Source organism: Anomaloglossus baeobatrachus, chromosome 1, assembly GCF_048569485.1.
Source record: "Anomaloglossus baeobatrachus isolate aAnoBae1 chromosome 1, aAnoBae1.hap1, whole genome shotgun sequence".
NCBI lineage: Eukaryota > Metazoa > Chordata > Amphibia > Anura > Aromobatidae > Anomaloglossus > Anomaloglossus baeobatrachus.
This window is the reverse complement of record NC_134353.1, coordinates 615,793,462-615,813,124: the sequence shown is the minus strand read 5'-3', so window position 1 is coordinate 615,813,124 and position 19,663 is coordinate 615,793,462. Positions and strand designations below refer to the sequence as shown.

The window sequence follows — 19,663 nt, the reverse complement described above, 5'->3', positions numbered from 1 at the left end:
TTTTTGTATGCTAGCCGGGTACAGCAGGCAGGTACGGGCTGCCCCCAACCCCCAGCTGCCTATTTGTACCCGTCTGGTAACCAAATATAAGAAAGCCTTTTTTTATTTCATGAATTTCATGAAATTAAAAAAACAAACAAAAAAAAAAAAAAAGACATGGGCTTCACACAATTTTTTGAGTCCAGCCAGCTATAACTAGGCAGTTGGGGATTGGAATCCGCAGTGCAGGGTGCCCAAGCTTTCTGGGCACCCCCGCTGCAAATTGCAGTCCGCAGCCACCCCAGAAAATGGCAGTTTCATAGAAGCGCCATCTTCTGGCACTGTATCCAACTCTTCCAGCTGCCTTGATGCCGGGTGGCTCGCTGGGTAATAATGGGGTTAGGGCTAGCTGTATATTATCAGTTGGCCCTAAGCCCGAAATTCATGGTGTCACGCCAATATTAGACATGGCCACCATGAATCTCTAGTAAAGGTAAAAAAAAAAAAAGCAAAAAAAAAACCACCAGAAAAATATTTTTATTACAAACAAAACAATTAGTGACTCCATCTTTATTGAAATAAAGAACCCCCCTCTGCAGTAATCCTGAGTCAAGGGTACCGCGCTGTCCAATCCGGATCCAATATCATCCGATCGGTTTGCTGGAAGGCATACCGATCAGATGATGTGTCAGGTTCAAGGATGTGAATCACATCACACATCAGCTGATTGTATAAAAGCTGTTTACACAATCAGCTGATGCATCGGTGCCGAAAAAAAAAAAAAATAAAATACACACGTCTGTGCTGACTCCTGTCTGATCGCTGCAGGAACTGCTGGTAATCAGTGAGCGGTCTCCTGACGGCATCAGCTGATAGTGTAAGCCGGCCGGGCGGTTAAAAAGCCGGCGTCCCCGCAAGACTTACGATCAGCTGATACATCAGGTGACCCCGTCAGGTGACCCCATCAGGTGATCCACCACCAGGTCCTGCAGCTATCGGACATGCCCGGGAATCGCCACACAGCCGGAGCAGGGGTGGCGGTACCGGGAGAGGAGCTGGGAGCAGACATGGCACCGGGAGACTGCTGACAGGTGAGTATGACTTTTTCCACTGTTCACTTTTGATTTCGCAGCTGCTTCCAACTCTCGCCCGGCCATGGCGCCGCAGAGGAGCAGACATGGTGCAGGACAGGAGATTGAAGCAGCGGTGGCGGTGTTGGGAGGATTCACGCTTCTGTGTTTACTGACAGAAGGACTCCTTTTCCTGTACGTCACTTTACTACCCACCCCTTGCGTTCATAGCTGCGTTTTTAGTCATAGAAACACTAAAAACGCAGCTATATTTGCAATTTGCGTTTTTCATTGCGTTTTTGAACATCTCATTGAACTCAATGGGTGGAAAACGCAGTGAAAAACGCAAAATTAATTGACATGCTGCGTTTTTGTGGGCTCCACAAAAACGTAGCTAAAAAAAACGCTGTGTGCAGACCGCAAAAATGAAAACTCAAGATTTTGCTAGGGAAGCAAAGTCATGCAGTTTTCTAAAAAAAATGCACCCGAAAAACGTGCAAAAACGCTGCGAAAAATGCACTGTGTGAACTTACCCTTACGTTTACTATAAAGTTTGAAAAAAAAAACTTAGAAAAGCGGAATAAAAAATGTAGAAAAGGAAAAATGTAGAACTGAAAAAAATAAAAATCTGAAGTAAAACATTAAAAGAAAAACAAACCTTTGAATAAAAAAAAAAATTTACAGTTCACTAAACTAGAAGCCCTACCTATAAAGCTAACAAGTACTATTTTATTTCTGTAAGAGAAAAAAACATCTCTAACAGAAGTCCGCTCCCTTAACCCCTTCACGACCAATGATCATGTACTGGTACATCACTGGTTGTGTTCCTGCGGTTACCGTGGGCTCCAGTAGCAAACCTGTGGTAATCCCTGCACGTCTGCTGATCTGATCAGCAGACATGTGTCTACCCCTTAGATCGCGCTGTCAAATACCAACAGCGTGATTTAAATAGCCACGGTGGGGATTGCGTTGTTCCTCGCTGCCATCAGCGGCCCCAAGACATGATCATGGGGCGCCAATGTGTTGCCATGGTAGCACGGGGTCAGCTGATTACCTCTGATGCTACCATGATGAACTTCCTATGAGAGCCGACAGAGCGCTGGCACTCACAGGAAAAACGCATTTCTGCAGATTAGAACAATGCTGCTTTGATCAACAGAAATGAACAAGCAATCGGACACTGCAGTGAAACAAAGTCAGCGAGGGGGACTAGTAAAATAAAAAAAAGTGCTAACAGTTTTTTGAAACTATGAAAAAAAAAAAAAAAAAAAAAAGTTAAAATCACTCCCCAATTGCCCTATTGAAAACAAAACCATTAAAGAATTAAATTACACATGTGGTATTGCTGCGTTCAGAAATGCCCACTCAAAATATAAAAATCAATCTGATCGGTACATGGCGTGCAAGAAAAAAGTCCAACCAAAATTAAGTTTTTTTGATGGTCGCAAAAATTCTTTAAAATGCAATAACAGGCAATCAAAACGTATCATCCATACAATATTGTATCATAAATGCCAGCTAAAGACAGAAAAAATAAGCCATCACTTAGCCCCAGATCCTGAAAAATTAAGAACACACTGGGCTTCGGAAACTGGTGAGAAAAGCGCTACTCATTTTATCAATATATTTCTGAATTCTTTTAACCCCTTAGATAAAAGTAAAAAAATACATATTTGATATCTACAAACTCGTACCGACATGAGGCATCATACTGACACTAGTTTTACCATATAGTGAACACTGAATAAAAGAACCCCAAAACTTTTGTGCAATCGCACTTTTCGTGCAACATTACCACACTTGGAATTTTTTTTCACAGTTTTTCACAGTTTTCCAGTACACTATGGTAAATCTAATGACTCCTTTCAAAAATACACCTCATCCTGCAAAAAGGTAAGCCTTCATATGGCAATATTGATGGGGGGGAAAAAAAAAAAAATTTATGGCTCTCAAAGGAGAGGAAAAAACGAAAATAAAAAACGGAAAATCACCTGGGGGTGAAGGGGTTAATACCCCATCTATAAAGCTACTAAACTAACTTTTTTCTACAAAAGGTAAAGAAAAAAAAAATCTGATGTCACTAAAGCCTGCAACATCCGCTACTCTACTTTGTAGAAGAGAAAGTTCCTTGGCACAGATTCTGATCAGCAATTCTGGAATGTCAAAAAAAAAAGTACACAAAATTTAGCAGCGTTCCGTGCCGGATTTCCCATTAGGCACAGTAGGAACTATGCCTGGGGCCTACGATTTTTTTAGGGCCTACGAACTGTACAACGAAAATATGCCGAGGTAAGAAAAAAAAAATATATATATGTGAACTAAAACATTGTGATTTTAATGGGAACTTCCAATAAACTTGAATCATACAAAATTTGACAACATATTGAAATTAATACAGAACTAATCAAGGCAGTTTCCTACGGCTTCTGTTTTCACGAAATTCATTAAATTCCATGCTTTTTGTCAATTCACTTTCAATGCACAGAAGAGCCAAAGACGACAGAAGATCTTGACCCACAGGGGCATACTAACATGCTATTCAATTCAGTATCACCAGCGGTATCTGTGTTCGCGCTTCTGAATGCTGGGCACTTTCGGTCATGCGCAGTATGAAGCCGGGTGTACGCGTCACGACTTCAGAGAGGTCTATGCGTGACTGGAAATGCCAAGCGTTCACAGCAGACAGGTACGCGCGGCATCGCTGGTGATACTGAATTGAATAGCATGTTAGTAGGGGATACAACTCCTTTGGGACTAGTCCCTGCACTCATTAGCATAAGATAAAAGATCTTTAGAAATACCTTTTCTAAACATCGCTAGCTATGCTACTAGATACATGGACAGTTAGGCCCGGTATTAGCAATATGCACCCAGAACTGCTCGTGGTTCTGGGTGCATATTTCACCTGACAGGTTCCCTTTAAGTTTGTGTACGTAGGGCCTACGAAGACCTAAATCTGGCCCTGACAGCGACACTCATCACAGAATGCAATTGGGGAGTGGGGGGTGAGGGAGCTGGAACACTGATTTATCACTGCATCCATAGCCAAGTTCACACAGATTAGTCCTAGTGCAGACAGCATGGCAGAGACAGATCAGACTCTCGATGGAGGATTGCAGCCAGTGGCCACCAATTTTTCACAGATGGAGTGGCATGCCAAATCTGAGGGAAATCTGGAGTGTAGAGCTGCAATTGTTCAATTAAATTAACTCTTGGCTCAGATTGGTCACGATTGAACTGTAGCCAAAAGGCTTAAGCACAGGTCAAGCTACCGTCACATCATCCCTTTTACCATGATTGATGCAGCCCCAATTACCACTTGTCACCTATGATTTTTTTTATTTTTTTTTTTAAACTTTACTGCTAACAGTCAATTCTAACCAGCTAATCGCTGATGCGAGAGGGGGGGGGGCAGGGGTAGTATAGCCTTCCCAAGACAATGTGCAGGGATTGTCTGCTGTCAGACAACAGCATCTTTACTCGGTCACTGAGCAATTTACCAAGGTGGCCAGAACTTGCAGCAAAATCCATGTATGGTAAATTGCAGGAACACATTTCCCGAAGCACCTTACATGTACAGAGCATGTTGTGAAGGAGTTAAGTAAAACATTGGTCATTCATTTCTACCCAAAGTGCTACATTAGACCTAAGCCTAAAAATAGGCCATGCCACTTATGGGTCAGTGCTTTAAATGGAATCTGTCAGTAGGATCAATCCTAAACCTTAATACTACTCAAGGCCAAAAATTAAACAGCCAGGCCTGCAGTAACCTTTATTGTCTTTTACTGCATTGCAGTCATATTAAAGTGTGCAAAATTATGTTCCTTTTATCACCACCTCCAAAACCTCTGAGCCTTTAAGAAAACTCCAGTCATTTTAGCAAGTTTGTCAAAATTCAGTGTAGATAACAAGTGGGCTTGCTAGGTTGAGTTGAAAGCATGGAATAAGCTGAATGTGTATTTTAGCATTATACCAATTTCTGCATACAGGGGTCAGGAGGCAACAATTTTCTTGCCTGGATCAAAGTGAGGTATTATTTTAGAATCTACTGTAGGTGTGAATAATAGTATTCAAGTTGCAAATTGGGTTGTTTTAGGCTACTTTCACATTTGTGTCATTTTCCCCTCAGTCACAATCCGTCACTTTGAGAAAACACTTATTTACTTTCCGGTAATGTGTTTTTTTTCCAGAAGCCATGACAGCACCCCATGAGAGAGAGGGATCCGCCCTTCAGGGACAGGAAACCTGCAGGATAAAAAAAAGGGGCGCTACCTTTCCCCGCATCAGTTGGTTACAGAGCATGAAAGGACCTCCAAACAAAACATGAATAGGCTTAACTATCCATAACCACACCACGTGTCAGAACAAAAGAGGGGGAGAAACAAGCAATGACGAACCCTCAACGGGAGGGTATACACGGGTGCTGTCATGGGTTCCGAAAAAACCCCCCACATTACTGGTAAGTAATTAAGTGTTTATCGGTCACCCATTACAGCACCCCACGAGACAATTACAGAGAAATAGAACTAGGGAGGGACTACAGCCTGCAGAACCCTGCTCCCAAATGTGGTGTCAGAACCAGACAAATCCAACCGGTAGTGCCTATAGAAGGTAGAGTGGGAAGACCAGGTAGCCGCCTTACAGATCTGTTCAATGGACAGGTCTGATCTTTCCGCCTAGGTAGCCATCGCTCTGGTGGAGTGAGCCTTCAAACCTGTGGTAGCCTCCCTACCACTGGCTATATAAGCTAAAGAAATGGCCCCCCTGATTCATCTAGCTAATGTGGATTTAGAGGCCGTATGAGCCTTCCTCTGACCCTGAAAAGCTATGAACAAGGATCTATCCATCCTCAAGGGGCTAGATACGGCAAGATATTGCAAAAGACACCTCATAACATCCAGAGTACGACATTTCCCCTCTGACATTTTTTGGGTTACTACAGAAGGAAGACCAGACAATCTCCTGTGTCCTATGGAGCTGGGACATAACCTTGGGGAGATCTGCAGGATCTGGCTTCAGAAGGACCCCATCTAGAACCACTGTGAAGGGGGGGGGGGGGGTCCAGCAGATCGGGTCTGGATATCCCACACTCGTCTTGCAGAGGTTAAGGCTACTAAAAGAATAGTTTTGAGGGAGACTTCAGGGATGCAGAAGTAATAGGCTCAAACGGAGGCTCCATGAGCGCTGAAAGGACCAAATTAAGGTCCCAAGGGGCCAACTAAGAGGGTTTCACCAGCCTATCCCTAACGCAAGCTTTGAGGAAGCGACACACCCAGTGATGATTTGCTAGTTTAACATTGAAGAGAGCCCCCAGAGCAGAGACATGAACCCTAAAGGGTGCTAACCGAGAGGTCCAGATCCCATCCACTTTGAAGGAATTATAACACCTGACCTAAGGTGACCTGTGTTAGGATCTGCTCTAGTGAGAGACAAAAACTTTCTAAGTCCTATGGTAGATCCGAGTAGTAATTGGCTTTCTACTTCTTAGGAGGGTGGACACAAGATGAGCAGAAACTGATTAACAGTCTCCGTTCAAATTCCACGCAGTCAGGTAAAGATTCTCTGCCAACGGGTGAAGAACCGGACCTTAGGAGAGAAGGTCCAGCAGTTCTGGAAGAACCCATGGACCCATGACTGACAGTTTTTGGAGCCAGAAGAACCATGGCCTTTTGGGCCAAAACGGAGCTACCAAGATCAGTCTTGCTCTGTCCTCCTGTATCTTCCTGAGGACTAGGAAGCAGAATCGGTGGAAAGGCTTAAAGAGTAAAGTCCCATTTTATCAGGAAGTGAGTCTACCGCATAGGGATTTTCTAGCGGATTCATGGAGCAGAAACAATGAGTCTGCCTGTTAGCTCTCGTGGCAAAGATCTATAACTGGAAGACCCAACATGTGAGAAATGAGCATGAAAATACAGGGCTTTAAGACCCATTCCCCTGCCACAACGGAACCCGGCTGAGGAAGTCCGCCGTAGCATTGTCTGCTCCCCGAATGTGAACTGCTGACAACAAGAGAAGGTGAGATTCTGCTATATGAAGGATTTTGCCTGATATAAGACTGAGGGTTGTGGAGCATGTACCTCCCTGGTGGTTTATGTATGCAACAGTGACACGGTTGTCAGACATTATCCTGACATGATTAAGGACTAGATGTGGCAGCAGGGTGTGCACTGCCTTCTCCACAGGAGCTCTTTTGCATTGGAGGACAGGGCCTGTTCCTTTACAGATCATTGTCCCTGTATCAGGTGATTCTGAAGATGAGCCCCCCATCTGGTAGGGCTGGTGTATCAATACGACCCTGTCTGGAGAGACTGACCAAGGGACCCCCTGCCAAGCACCTCCGCGTTTCCCCACCACTGTAGGGAGGACACCATGGACTGTGCTAGTACTATCTGCTCGTTGAAACAATGACGCAGGAGCTCTTTATTTGTAAAGACGTCTTGCTGCAAGGCTCTGGTATATGCTTGAGCCCATGGTACCGCCGATATACAAGACGTCAGGGGGCCCAGAAGGGACATGGACTTTTAGTGACCTTGTTGGATGAGAAACCGCCTGTGAGACCTGAGCCTAAACTTTCATGATTTTGCTCTCCGGAAGCTGGCAGCCGAGATTCACAGAGTCCAAAGTGAGACCTAAGAATAGATGAGAAGTTGCTGGTATTACCCTTGATTTTTCCAGGTTGATCAGCCATCCAAGATTTGTTAAAGCAGTCATAACGTGATGCAGCTGCTCTAATCACTGGGCCGACTCCCCTACTATAAAAGGAAATCCAGGTACGGGACCAGGATGATCTGTGAGATGCGCCGAGACCTCTAGGATCAATTTTGTAAATATCCGAGGTGCTACTGCCAGGCCAAAGGGGAGCGCCTTGAACTGAAAATGAGTAATCCGACCTTCTACCTTGAGGGGAACCCTCAGAAGAGGCTGAAAAGGAGCGTGAATCTGTACATGGTAGTATGCGTCTGAGGTCTAAGACTACCATGTAACAGTTGGAGTAGAGGACCTTGATTGCTGTCTTGACCGATTCCATCTTGAAAGTTGGAACGTGTAGATGACGGTTCAGTCTCCTCAGGTTTATAATGGTCCGAAAGGACCCATACAGTTTCCTTACGAGAAAGGAGAGTAATATCCCTCCCCCTCCTCCGCAACTGGAACGCCTGATAACACTGCTTGTTCTAAGTGTTTGGACCTCTCTTTCCAATGCCCGCTGTTCGTCTTGGGACAATCTTGGCTTTGTGACCTAGAATCTGTGGGGAGGTGGACCCGTGAAGGTCAATATGAGGACCGAGGACACTAGACTCAAAATCCATTTGTTGGAAGAAATCTTTTCCCAAGCTGGAAGAAAGTGGGAGAGTCTTCCTCCCACCTGGGAAACCCAATCTTGGGAGGAGCGCCGGAATAGGAAACCTTTTCCACCTTTTTTCTGATTGACCAGGTGGACTGACTGGTAGACTGCCCCTTCCTACTATAGTGTCTCCGCCGAAAGGAACGTCGATCCGAAGGGAGGAACATACTAGGAACACTTCTGATCACTGGCCTTGTCCAAAATCTTATCCAAAGCCGGACCGAAGAGCTAATCTCCAGTGCAAGGTAGGTGACAACTTCTGTTTGGTCTGGGCATACCACGGCAAACATTTGAGCCATAGTGCACTGCGTGCCGCATTGGCCAATGCTGCAGACCTGGCCGACATGCTGGTGGAGTCCGCTGAAGCGTCTGCTAAGTAAGCGGCTGCCCCCTGAATCAGAGGAACAGAAGCGAGGATTTCCTCTCTAGGTGCATTGGTCCGAACCTGTTCCGCTAGTTGATCCAGCCAGAGAATTAGTGATCTAGCCGTACAAGTTGCAGCTATCGCTCGCCTCAAGGCTCCTGCTGACGATTCCCAGGAATTCTTAAGGAACTGGTCGGCTTTTTTGTCCAAGGGGTCCTTTAAAAAACCCATGTCTTCAAAGGGGAGTGCAAATTTTTTGGAGGCCTTTGACTGCCACATCTAACTTAGGCGCCTTATCCCATGAGGAGCAAGACGTCTCGTCTGGCCCCTTCCATTCATGCGTTATCAAGGCCTGCACATTCTTGTTTAGCGGGAAGGCACGTCACTTCTGTGCCAGCCCCCCAAACATAATGTACTGTATGAAACGGTGGTCCTTGTCTTCTGTTAGCCCCATAGAGGACCTTACAGCCTTCACAAGTCTGCTGACTTCTTCAACAGGGAAGCACTTGCGCCCCCCTACATCACTGTCCGAAGAAGAATCAGAAGACGCATCCGAAGGCCTATGTTAGTCTTCTGACCTGTCAATCATCCAAAACCGGTGAAGGTCGCCGGGTTCTTTTGGCCCGTTTTCTCTCTGGATGAAGGGATTGAAGGGAATTCTGGACTTCCGCTCTAATAATAATATACCTTAAATCCACCACAAAACTCGGAGTCTCCTCCTGCAACATTTGTTGTATGCAGGATTGACAGGATTTCTTGGCCCAGGTATCTTGCAAAAGTACTTCACACAATGGGCAAATTTTATGTTTAGGCAAGAAAGAAACGGAAAATCTTTACTTAAGTAAACTTCCACAAAGATCAATCACCATCAGATGACAGGAGGATGTACCGGCTCAGAGGTCTTGTCATGTGACGAGTCCTTTCTTGAAGCATCCCGGAAGGAGTAGTTTTGCTGGCTGCTGCTTTTCACGCAGGCAGGTGAGCTTCAGGGGATTCCATCCTGGCTGGAGGGGTCCTGCTGGAGCACCAGGCCTTAGGTTCACTGCCTTACAAAGGCAGGAGTGCTCAACAGCTCCCGCCCCCAACGCTTCCAGGAGCCGCCGGTCTTCCTGTGTCCAGGACCTTCCCCTTCCTGAGAGACGGCCCTGCTCCCCTGCTGGTCCGGCGCACCCGCAAGCGGGCACGCCTCTCGACGTGCCTGCGCATGCGCAGCCTGTACTGGCCCATCAAAGATGGCCACCCCCAGCAAAGGTTGTGTCCCCAGACGCGCTCGTCAGCGGGGCACACTCAGTGGTGACGCGTGCGCAAAGCCAGGACCGGAAGTAGTCATTTCAAGATGGCGATCTCCCTGGACACGCACCCTCCGGCCCACTCAACCCTAGAGACGCCAAAAGGATGCCTCCAGGGTGTGCACAGACCCGGAGACACAGCGGTGTCCCCCTTAGGAACACCACCCGCCTGGCCAGCAGAACACAGCCTGGCGCACCACCGGACACCTCCACCAGACAGCGGCGTCCAGCAGGATCCAGTCGGCGCCGCATGCAGCAGACAAACTCCTGGATATTCTGCAGCCTCCAGCCCAGCTGTACCGCAGCCAGGCCAGTGAGTAGAATCCCTCAAAAGGGAAAAGAAAAAAAAACCAAAAAAAAAAAACCACTTCAGAACCACCGTTCCTGAGGTTCCCCTTTCAGGGACAGGAAACCAACTGATGCGGGGAGAGATACCGCCATTTTTATCCTGCAGGTTTCCTGTCCCTGAAGGGCAAATCCCTCTCTCTCGTGGGGTGCTGTCATGGGTGACCAATAAAAATGGAATCTTGCAAAATAATTAGCAGGATTGCATTTTTTTTTCCCCCATAGACTTGTATTGACCGATTCCGACTGATGGCCTTGCATTGCGTCCGAACGACTGATCAGTTGTGGAATGACTGACCGCTGGACAGAAGCAATGCAGAATGTAACGTTTTTCCGAGCGTCAAAACGACGCACTGAGCAGGATTGCTGCTTACATTAAGAAAAATGTTAGTTTTTAATGTAATATTGATTTCCATTACAAAAGATTATGGAGACTATTTCTGATGATCTAATGCAAAGTTTTAGTAGTTGCGGATCACAAATGAAGTGTGTACCACAGAATATGGTTGTCATCTAGATCTTTTGAAAGCTTGAAGTCAAATTGTATAAATTTAAGAGCCAGTATGACAGTCTACATAGAGAATATTGCTGGAGCGTTACCATTATGTGTGTGCAAGAGTGGTGGTAATTCGTAATGGGCGGACTTGCAGATAACCAGGACCATTGGGCCTAACCAGGTTCCTGCCTGGGATTGGTCTTGGATATCTCGCCGGACGCCATATAAGTCTATGAGGACCAGAATCTGGAGATTAAAAGTGGTGGCTGAAGGGATAGGGAGATAGGAGCAAGCGCTTCATATTTACAGAGGCTCCGGCGCTGCTGTAACTGCTTCCAGGCCGCTCATTCACTTCTGTGGCCGATAATTTTCCATCATTGCATATGCACTGCTTTCCCAGCCCATCAGAGTCTGATTAGTTGCAGCCAGATGCACCCTCACCCAGAGTGACAGTATGGTATCTGACTGATTCCAATCACAGACCTTGTCTGCGGGTCTATCACGTACAGTAAAAATCAAATATTTGGAGTAGGGTCTCCCCAATATTGGGATACCCAGCACAGAAAACATACTGCTACAGGCTGCAGCCCCAGCCATGCACTTATCTTGTATGTGGTTCCTCTTATTTTGATACAAAGACAGTTTTTTCCCCAGCACAAAAAAAAAATAATTAAAAAAAAAAAAAAAAGTGCGTGGTTTCTTCCCCCAATTTTGGTACCCAGCCATCATAAAGCCCGACTGCTGGGGTATTGGTATTCTCAGGCTGGGAAGACCCATCGTTATTGGGGCCCCCCAACCTAAAAAAAAGCCTGTGGACACCTGGAATTGCCAAATACATTAAATGTGACAGGCACGGCGCTTTACCCGGCTCCTCCCGATTGCCTTGGTGTGGTGGCAATCAGGGTAATAAAAGGTTAATAACAGCCCACAGCTGCCACTAAGCCCTAAATTAGTGATAGGAGGCATTTATGAGACCCCCATTACTGATCTGTAAGTGAAAAGAAAAAAAATCGCTGCAGGCTATTAATCCACGTCTTATTTTAATTCACAGCCAATATAAGCACACAGCTGGGGGCTGCAGTATGTTTTCTCTGCGCTGGGTATCATATGGGGGGACCCTATGACAATTGTTTTTATTTATTTTTACACCACGATACTGACCCACCGACAGCTTCTGTGATTGCCGTGCACTTCCAATTTGGTTTATTTTTACACCTGTCTTGATTTTGGCAATTGGTGGCTGTTCACATTCAGCCATCAAGCCCTGTCCACAAGCTATTAAATTCATGCAGCATTTGCTTGGGCCTGTCCCGCCCACAGCCATGATTCAGTCATGGGTACAGGATTGAAAAGCACCAGGTAAGTGCTGCTTTAGGCAGTACTACTTTTTCATATGAGGACGTATGGCACATTTTAAATAAAAATATTTTAGAGTAGGACTGCCTCAAAGAGATTTGCCGTGATGTGGCAGAATAGCTCAAGAAATTGCATTTTTTTGCCAAAAATCTAAAATTTTAAAATAGCACAGTTTGGTATTTTTGGTGCAGTGCACATCTTATAATACATGCCATTTTTAAGTTGAGCTGGCATTTTTGTTTTAGCTTCTGTGATTGGTTGCAGTCACACGCTGTCAGACAAGCTGGGGGCGCAACTGACTGCAACTAACCACAGACGCCAGGACTGCTGGTGCAAGGGGAAAGCAGTGCATATGGAAGAGCAATAATGAGCAGCCCCGAAAGAATGAGTGGCCTGGAAGCAGTTACAGCCATGCCAGAGCCTCAGTAAGTATTAAGCGCTTTTCTTTTTCAAAATTTCCAGAGTGCCAGATCCGGAATTCCCTGAGAATTTCGGACCCGGAGAAGCCACTCTGGTAGGTTTAAAACCGCGTGGATCCCAACTTGCACCCAAGGATGAAACCGACTTGTGCAAGTCCACAATTCTCTTCCTGAGATCTTGACCGATTTCTTTTGACTTTCCCATGATGCTGCACAAAGAAGCAGTGTTTCAGGTGTGCAGAAAAATATATCCATAGGTGTGTGTCTAACTCAGAAGCTTCCAAAGACACCAAAGACATGACATCATATGGGCTGTCCCATATTGTTTAAAGGCATAGTACTCAGTGTATGTAAACTTTTGACTTTGCAGAAAGTATCAAATATTTTACAATACAAATAATTTTGGTTCCTAATTGACCTAAAATGAGAAAGGTTTATTCTGATTTCATGTCAGTGAGAAAAACATGCAGATGTGTCTTTATAGATAGTGACAGGAAACTTCTGGTTTAAACTGTATGAGGGAGACTGAGTTGGAATCAAGGAAATTGAGGAGTTAGAGATTTGGCTTACCAACTCCACAGCCCTGCTTACTACAGCTGGTATTGTGGTGAAACATTTACTATGTGACTAGACTTTGAAACCCCATGGCATGCACACCACGTGCTGTCAAGATTCTTTGGTAATGCTGGTGAGAGACCGGACTGGCACATGACCACAAGGATGTGATTTGCATAAATACAGTCCCATGCTGACTAGATGAGCTCTGCCTCATTCAATACAAGTGAACTAAGTGAAGTTGTGCAGGTCTCGTCGGAATGTGGCTGGAAGTATGCACATCGCAGCAGGCTACATTGCAACATGACTGCCCGCTCCCACCAGAAACACCAGAGAATCCTGACAGCACGTGGTGAGCACGCTCTAAGGATTCAGAAGTCTGCAGTCAGAGTGACTGCTTACTTTTGCCACAAAACTGTATAACTCATTTAAAGTTTCAAAGCTTTATTACTAAACTGAAAAATAAAGTCTTAATTTTCCTAATACATCTGAGAATTGCTTATCTTGTAATATTTTATGTCATGATATTTCCAAGGAGGAGATATCACATATACATACCTCCCAACTTTCAAAGAAAGGAAAGAGGGACAAACTGTGCGGCGCGCAACGCGTGCCTCAGCAATTTTAGGCCATGCCCCTATTCACACCCATTTCACTAGTCACGCCCATAACCACTCCCCATCCACACCCATTCAGCACTGCCGATTTTATAAAATAAAAAATATAAAATATTCTTAATGCAAACTTTGTAGTATTTATTTTAATTTAGAATATTTTAAAACTACAAAATTCTATTCTAAAGCAGATCTGAAACTAATCTACAGTATGTAAAAGCTGCACATTACATATACTGTAAGGTCTACTCTATTAGATAAATTATCTTTAATAACATTGTGTTTTTGGTTAACTCGTTTACGACCCCAGTTTGTCCTTGGTAATGTCGCGGTAATTACCGCCGGCTGCTGCGGTGAATCGGTGGTGACCTCCCACACATCTACTCGTTTGAACAACAGAAATATGGGGCTAACAGGCGCAGGTGGATCTGCAATCCACCCGCGCCTGCTTTTCACTTAGATCATGCTGTCCCTCATCAGTGTGGAGTAGGAAACTGGCTAGTGGGAGCAATGCCTAGTAGAAGACTATATAGGTAAGGATGGTTGACCTTAGGGAGATCAACATCCAGCACCGCGGAGCACCATCACGTGTTTTCTCAACGCTACTCCACACTGATGAGGGGCAAATACCCTAAAACAGCTGTCTGTGGATGGATACCATGTTTTAGCATTTCCTTGACTGCCCTTCCCGTGGTTTTTCCTTCCCGGTGAAAGACCTGGCTAGTTACCTGCCAGCGTTGAGAAACACGTGATGGTGTCTCCGCGGCTTCCTTGTTTTGCATATTTCCCAGGGGGCATTGCTCTAGAATCACTGAGTTGAGAAAACATGTGATGGTGCTCCGTGGTGCTGGATGTGTATCTCCCTAAGGTCAACCATCCTTACCTATGAAATCAGAATAAACCTTTCCTGTTTTAACTCAGATAGGATTACCAAAATTATTTACATTTGTCAAATGCCAGAATGAGAATTTAACCCCTTCACGATCGGCCGATTTTTCGCTTTCCGTTTTTTTTTTTCGCCATTTTTCTGAGAGACGTAACTTTTTTATTTTTCAGTCAATATGGTCATGTGAGGGCTCATTTTTTGAGGAACGAGCTGTACTTTTAAATGAAACCATCAGTTTTACCATATAGTGTACTAGAAAACGGCAAAAAAATTCCAAATGCTGAAAAATTGCAAAAAGTGCGATAGCACTATGGTTTGAGATATTTTACTCACTGTGTTCACTATATGGTAAAACTGATGTGTGGGTGCGATGCCTCAGGTCAGTGTGAGTTCGTAGACACCAAACATGTATAGGTTTACTTTTATATAAGGGGTAAAAAAAAAAAAAAGAATCGGAAAAGTTTGTCCGAAAAAAGTGGCGAACGTTTTACACCATATTCCGTGACCCGTAGCGTTCGCATTTTTCGGGATCTATGGCTCAATGACTGCTTATTTTTTGCGTCTCGAGCTGACGCTTTTAACGGTACCATTTTTGCGCAGATGCTACGTTTTGATCGCCTCTTATTGCATTTTGCGCAAAAGTTGTGGCGACAAAAAAAACATCGTTTTGGCGTTTGGAATTTTTTTGCCGCTACGCCGTATACTGATCAGATTAATTGATTTTATATTTTGATAGATCGGGCGTTTCTGAACGCGGCGATACCAAATGTGTGTATATTTTTTATTTTTTTTAACCCTTTAATTTTCAATGGGGCGAATGGGGGGTGATTTGAACTTTTAGGTTTTTTTGTTTTTTTTTAATTTTTTAAAACTTTTTTTTACTTTTTTTTTATTTTACTAGTCCCCCTAGGGGGCTATTGCGATCAGTATTCCGATCGCACAGCGAAAGTGAAAACAAGTCAGGTGTAGTACAGGAGTCATCACATGATCCTGTGCTACCATGACAACTATCGGGAGTCACGTGATCGCGTCACGTGACTTCCGGTATCGGGCGGTAAGTAAAACATTACCGCAATCACGCTTATAATGGCGCTGTCACGTATTGACATCGCCATATAAGGGGTTAATCGGCACGAGCAGATAACGATTCTGCTCATGCCTAGCAGGCATACATCTCAGCTGTGAAAATCAGCTGAGATGTGCGCCGATCGCGGCATGCTGCCGCCGGAGGACCGCGGGCCGTAACATTATGACATTTAGGACGTAATTTTACTGCCCGCGGTCGTTAAGGGGTTAAGACATTTTTCTTACTTTCTGCAAAGTCAAAAGTTAATATACACAAAGTTCTATGCCTTTAAACAATATAGTACAGCCTATATGATGAGGTCATGTGTTTGGAAGCTTCTGAGGTTTATTGGCAACATTTGAATTAGAGACACCTGTGTATGTACTTTAATGCACACCTGAAACATACTGCTTCTTTGTGCAGCATCATGGGAAAGTTTAATTTTAGTTTAAAGTGCAATTTTCAGATACCTAAAAGTGCCTTGTTCATCGGTACAATCATACGCAAGTACAAACAAGATGGGAATGTCCAGCCATCATACCGCTCAGGAAGGAGATGCGTTCGGTGTACCAGAGATGAACGTGCTTTGGTCAGATATGTGCATATCAACCCAAGAACAAAATCAAAAGATCTCACGAAGATGCTGGTGGAAGCTGGTAAGATTGTGTCATTATACACAGTGAAACAAGTACTCTATCAACAAGGGCTGTAAGACAACTCTGCCAGGAAAAATCCATTACTCCAAAAGAAAAAAAAGCCAGATTAGTGTTTGCAAATGCACACAAGGAAAAAAAAAAAACCAAAAAGACTAACTTTGGACACATGTCCTGTGGTCTGACGAAGCTAAAATTGAACTGTTTGGCCATAATGACCATTGTTACATTTGGAGGAAAAAGAAAGAAGCTTCTAGCCTAAGAACACCATCCAAACTGTGAAACACGGGGGTGGCAGCATCATATTGTAGGGTTGTTTTGCTGCAGTAGGGACTGGTGCATTTCATAAAATAAATTGCAGCATGAGGAAAAAATTTATGTAGCAAACTGTACTTATGTACTGAAGCAACATTTCAAGACATCAGACAGAAACTTAAAGCTTAGGCGAAAATGGGTCTTCCAATTGGACAATGACCCAATGCATACTGCCAAACTGGTTACAAAGTGGCTTAAGGATAACAAAGTCAATGTTTTGGAGTGGCCATCACAAAGCCCTGATCTCCATCCTATTGAAAACAATGATCAAGCTGAAAAGGCAGGTGCGAGCAAGGGGACCTACAAACATGGCTCAGTTACACCAGTTCTGTCAGGAGGAATGGGCCCAAATTCCTACCGACTATTGTGAGAAGCTTGTGGAAGGATATCAAAAACGTTTGACCCCAAGCCATATAGTTTAAGGGCACTGGTAGCAAATACTAATGAAATGTATGTAAACTTGACTGCAGAAAGTAATAAAAATGCCTTAAATGTCCTCTGATTAGGGAGGCATTTGGTAAATATAAATAATTTTGGTAATCCTAATTGACCTAAAAACGGAAAAAGTTTATTCGGATTTCAAGTGAGAAAAACATGCATAGGTGTCTTTTTAGATTATGTAAACCTCTGGTTTCAACTGTAAAACTTATATGCTCCTGAAAAACACACTTACGCTCGGTCATTACCACTGTGTCTTTCAAATTCTCGCTTCCCCCTTTGATTTCCATTCTCCATAAATCGTGGAAAGCCTCTTCCTCCGCCTCGCATTCCGCCTCTTTGGGTTGCAAGCCAGTCTCTCACCTGTCTTTCCTTCTCATACTTTAAACTAGATATGGAAAAAAATAAGTTAAATTCTAATCAATATTGAAATAAAGTAAAAAGAACCCATATTCCTCTTACAAAGGAAAAAAATATGGAGGAACCTTAAAATTTATTTGTAACTTAAAAGTTGTTTCACATGATTAGTATATTAATGGCCAATTGTTAAATACAATCTCAGCAGGTTTTAGCTTTGTAATATAAGAGCAACTTTATGTAGGGAGTCAGAATGCCTGATTCCAGGGTTGTCATTTAACCCCTTAGTGACCAAATTTTTCAACTCTGTCACTATGTGGTAATAACTTTGCAATGCTTCAATGTGTCCCAGTGATTGAGATTATTTCTTTGTGGCACATTATATTTTATGATAATGGTAAATTTAGATCAATATGTTTTGTTTTTATTTGTAAAAATATCCAAACATTTGACAAATGTCTAAAAATGTTAAATTCTCAAACATCTGGATTAAAAGGGGCAATCATGCAGTCACATCACGTCTCTTACATCAGCATCTGTAAAATGCTCTTATTTTGTTAGGGCGTTCGAAGTTTTAAAATCATCCAACCCCAGATTCCTGGAAGACCAGTGCTGGTAAAAACACCACAACACACAAACAGAACCACGCCCTTTTCCCCAGACTGGGTAACAGGCTAGAGATGGCCTTGACGGGTGGTCACCTATAGGCTGGGACGCATCCAATCCACTAGTCAGAAACCTGGGAAGAGGAGGGGTTAGTCAGTGGAGTGGACAGATGACGAACATCTTGTAAGATGGAAAGTAACCAGACACCAAGTCAGTCAGATGTTGACGTGCTGACCGGAAAGTGTTAAGTGACTAAGAGGTAGTACGGTCGCTAGGGAGAGTACAATGAAGTACTCACTGGACCGAGCACCAACTGGGTACAGAGCCCTAGTTCAGGAAGACTATTTAGGTTCTTCTGAATCTGCCAGATGAGGGGACCATCAAGGACCTTACCAACATTAGTGTCCGGGGCACAGCAGCAAAGAGGTAACCTAGGAACGGGGACAGAGGTCCGACCCAAAAGGTTTAAGCTGCCTGCCGTACAGGCCCAGACGGAGACAACCGAAGGAGATCCCAAAAACTCTCCAAGCCATGGGGACCCACAGACTACTACAGGGTGCATGGAGATAAAGTTCACCAGTTCACTACACCAGCAGTGGAACAATGGGAATACCGAATTGGTAAAGACCAGCACAAACCAGGTAGTAGCAACTCCAAAGCAGTGAATAAAGCACAAGTTAAACTGCAGCCGCTGTGTTGTCAGTTCTTTCTACACGTCTGCACTTTATATACTACAACCACCAACATCCTCCCCTGCGGCCTAGCTCTACTTGCAGAGAGCCATCACACCTAAGCTGCCCAATACCACCAGTCCCAGCAGCGGCGGATTTCCCTATATAGTCGCATACCGCAAGTGGCATCACGAAAATCTTAAATTACTCACCGGTAATGATTTTTTCCAGAAGCCACGACAGTGCCACCAGATAGGTCCGCCCATCTTAGGACAGGAAACCCACTGAAAGGGCGGCCACTCTCTACCGCATCAGTTTGGTTACAGAGCACAGAGGAATATCAGAAACACAATAGGTCAAATAAATACAATACCTACACCGAATGAAATGAAAATCTGTAGGACCGTGGATACCAAGAAGCCGAAGGGTGAGAACAAGAAAGTAGTGGGAAGCAGTGGCGCTGTCGTGGCTTCTGAAAAAAAAAAAAAAAATTACCAGTGAGTAATTTAAGATTTTTCCCTTCACCACGACAGCGCCACCAGAGAGATTCTGAAGACAACAACCTTAGGGAGGGACCACAGCGTCTAGCACCCTTCTACCAAAGGTCAGATCCACCGTGGCCGACAGTCTAAACTGTAGTGCTGAAAAAAGGTCGTAGGAGAAGACCAGGTAGTTGCCTTGCATAAGAGATCCAAGGGGACATCTGCTCTCTCGGCCCAAGTTGCCACCGCTCTGGTAGAATGAGCCGTGATACCTTGCGGGATGGGCCTATTCTGGGCTACGTAAGCTGCCTTAAATCGCCTCCCTGATCCATCTAGCAAATCGAACCCTTGGTAGCAGAA

General features: G+C 44.4%; 1 protein-coding gene across 1 annotated transcript in view; it reads right to left on the bottom strand.

Annotated features, from left to right (window-relative positions):
- HABP4 (hyaluronan binding protein 4) overlaps positions 1–19,663 on the bottom strand; it is an 82,454-nt gene that overhangs the window by 15,494 nt on the left and 47,297 nt on the right. The window contains exon 4 of the mRNA XM_075340500.1: positions 17,423–17,575. Coding sequence (XP_075196615.1) covers positions 17,423–17,575 — 153 coding nt within the window. The remainder of the gene's footprint in view (positions 1–17,422; positions 17,576–19,663) is intronic.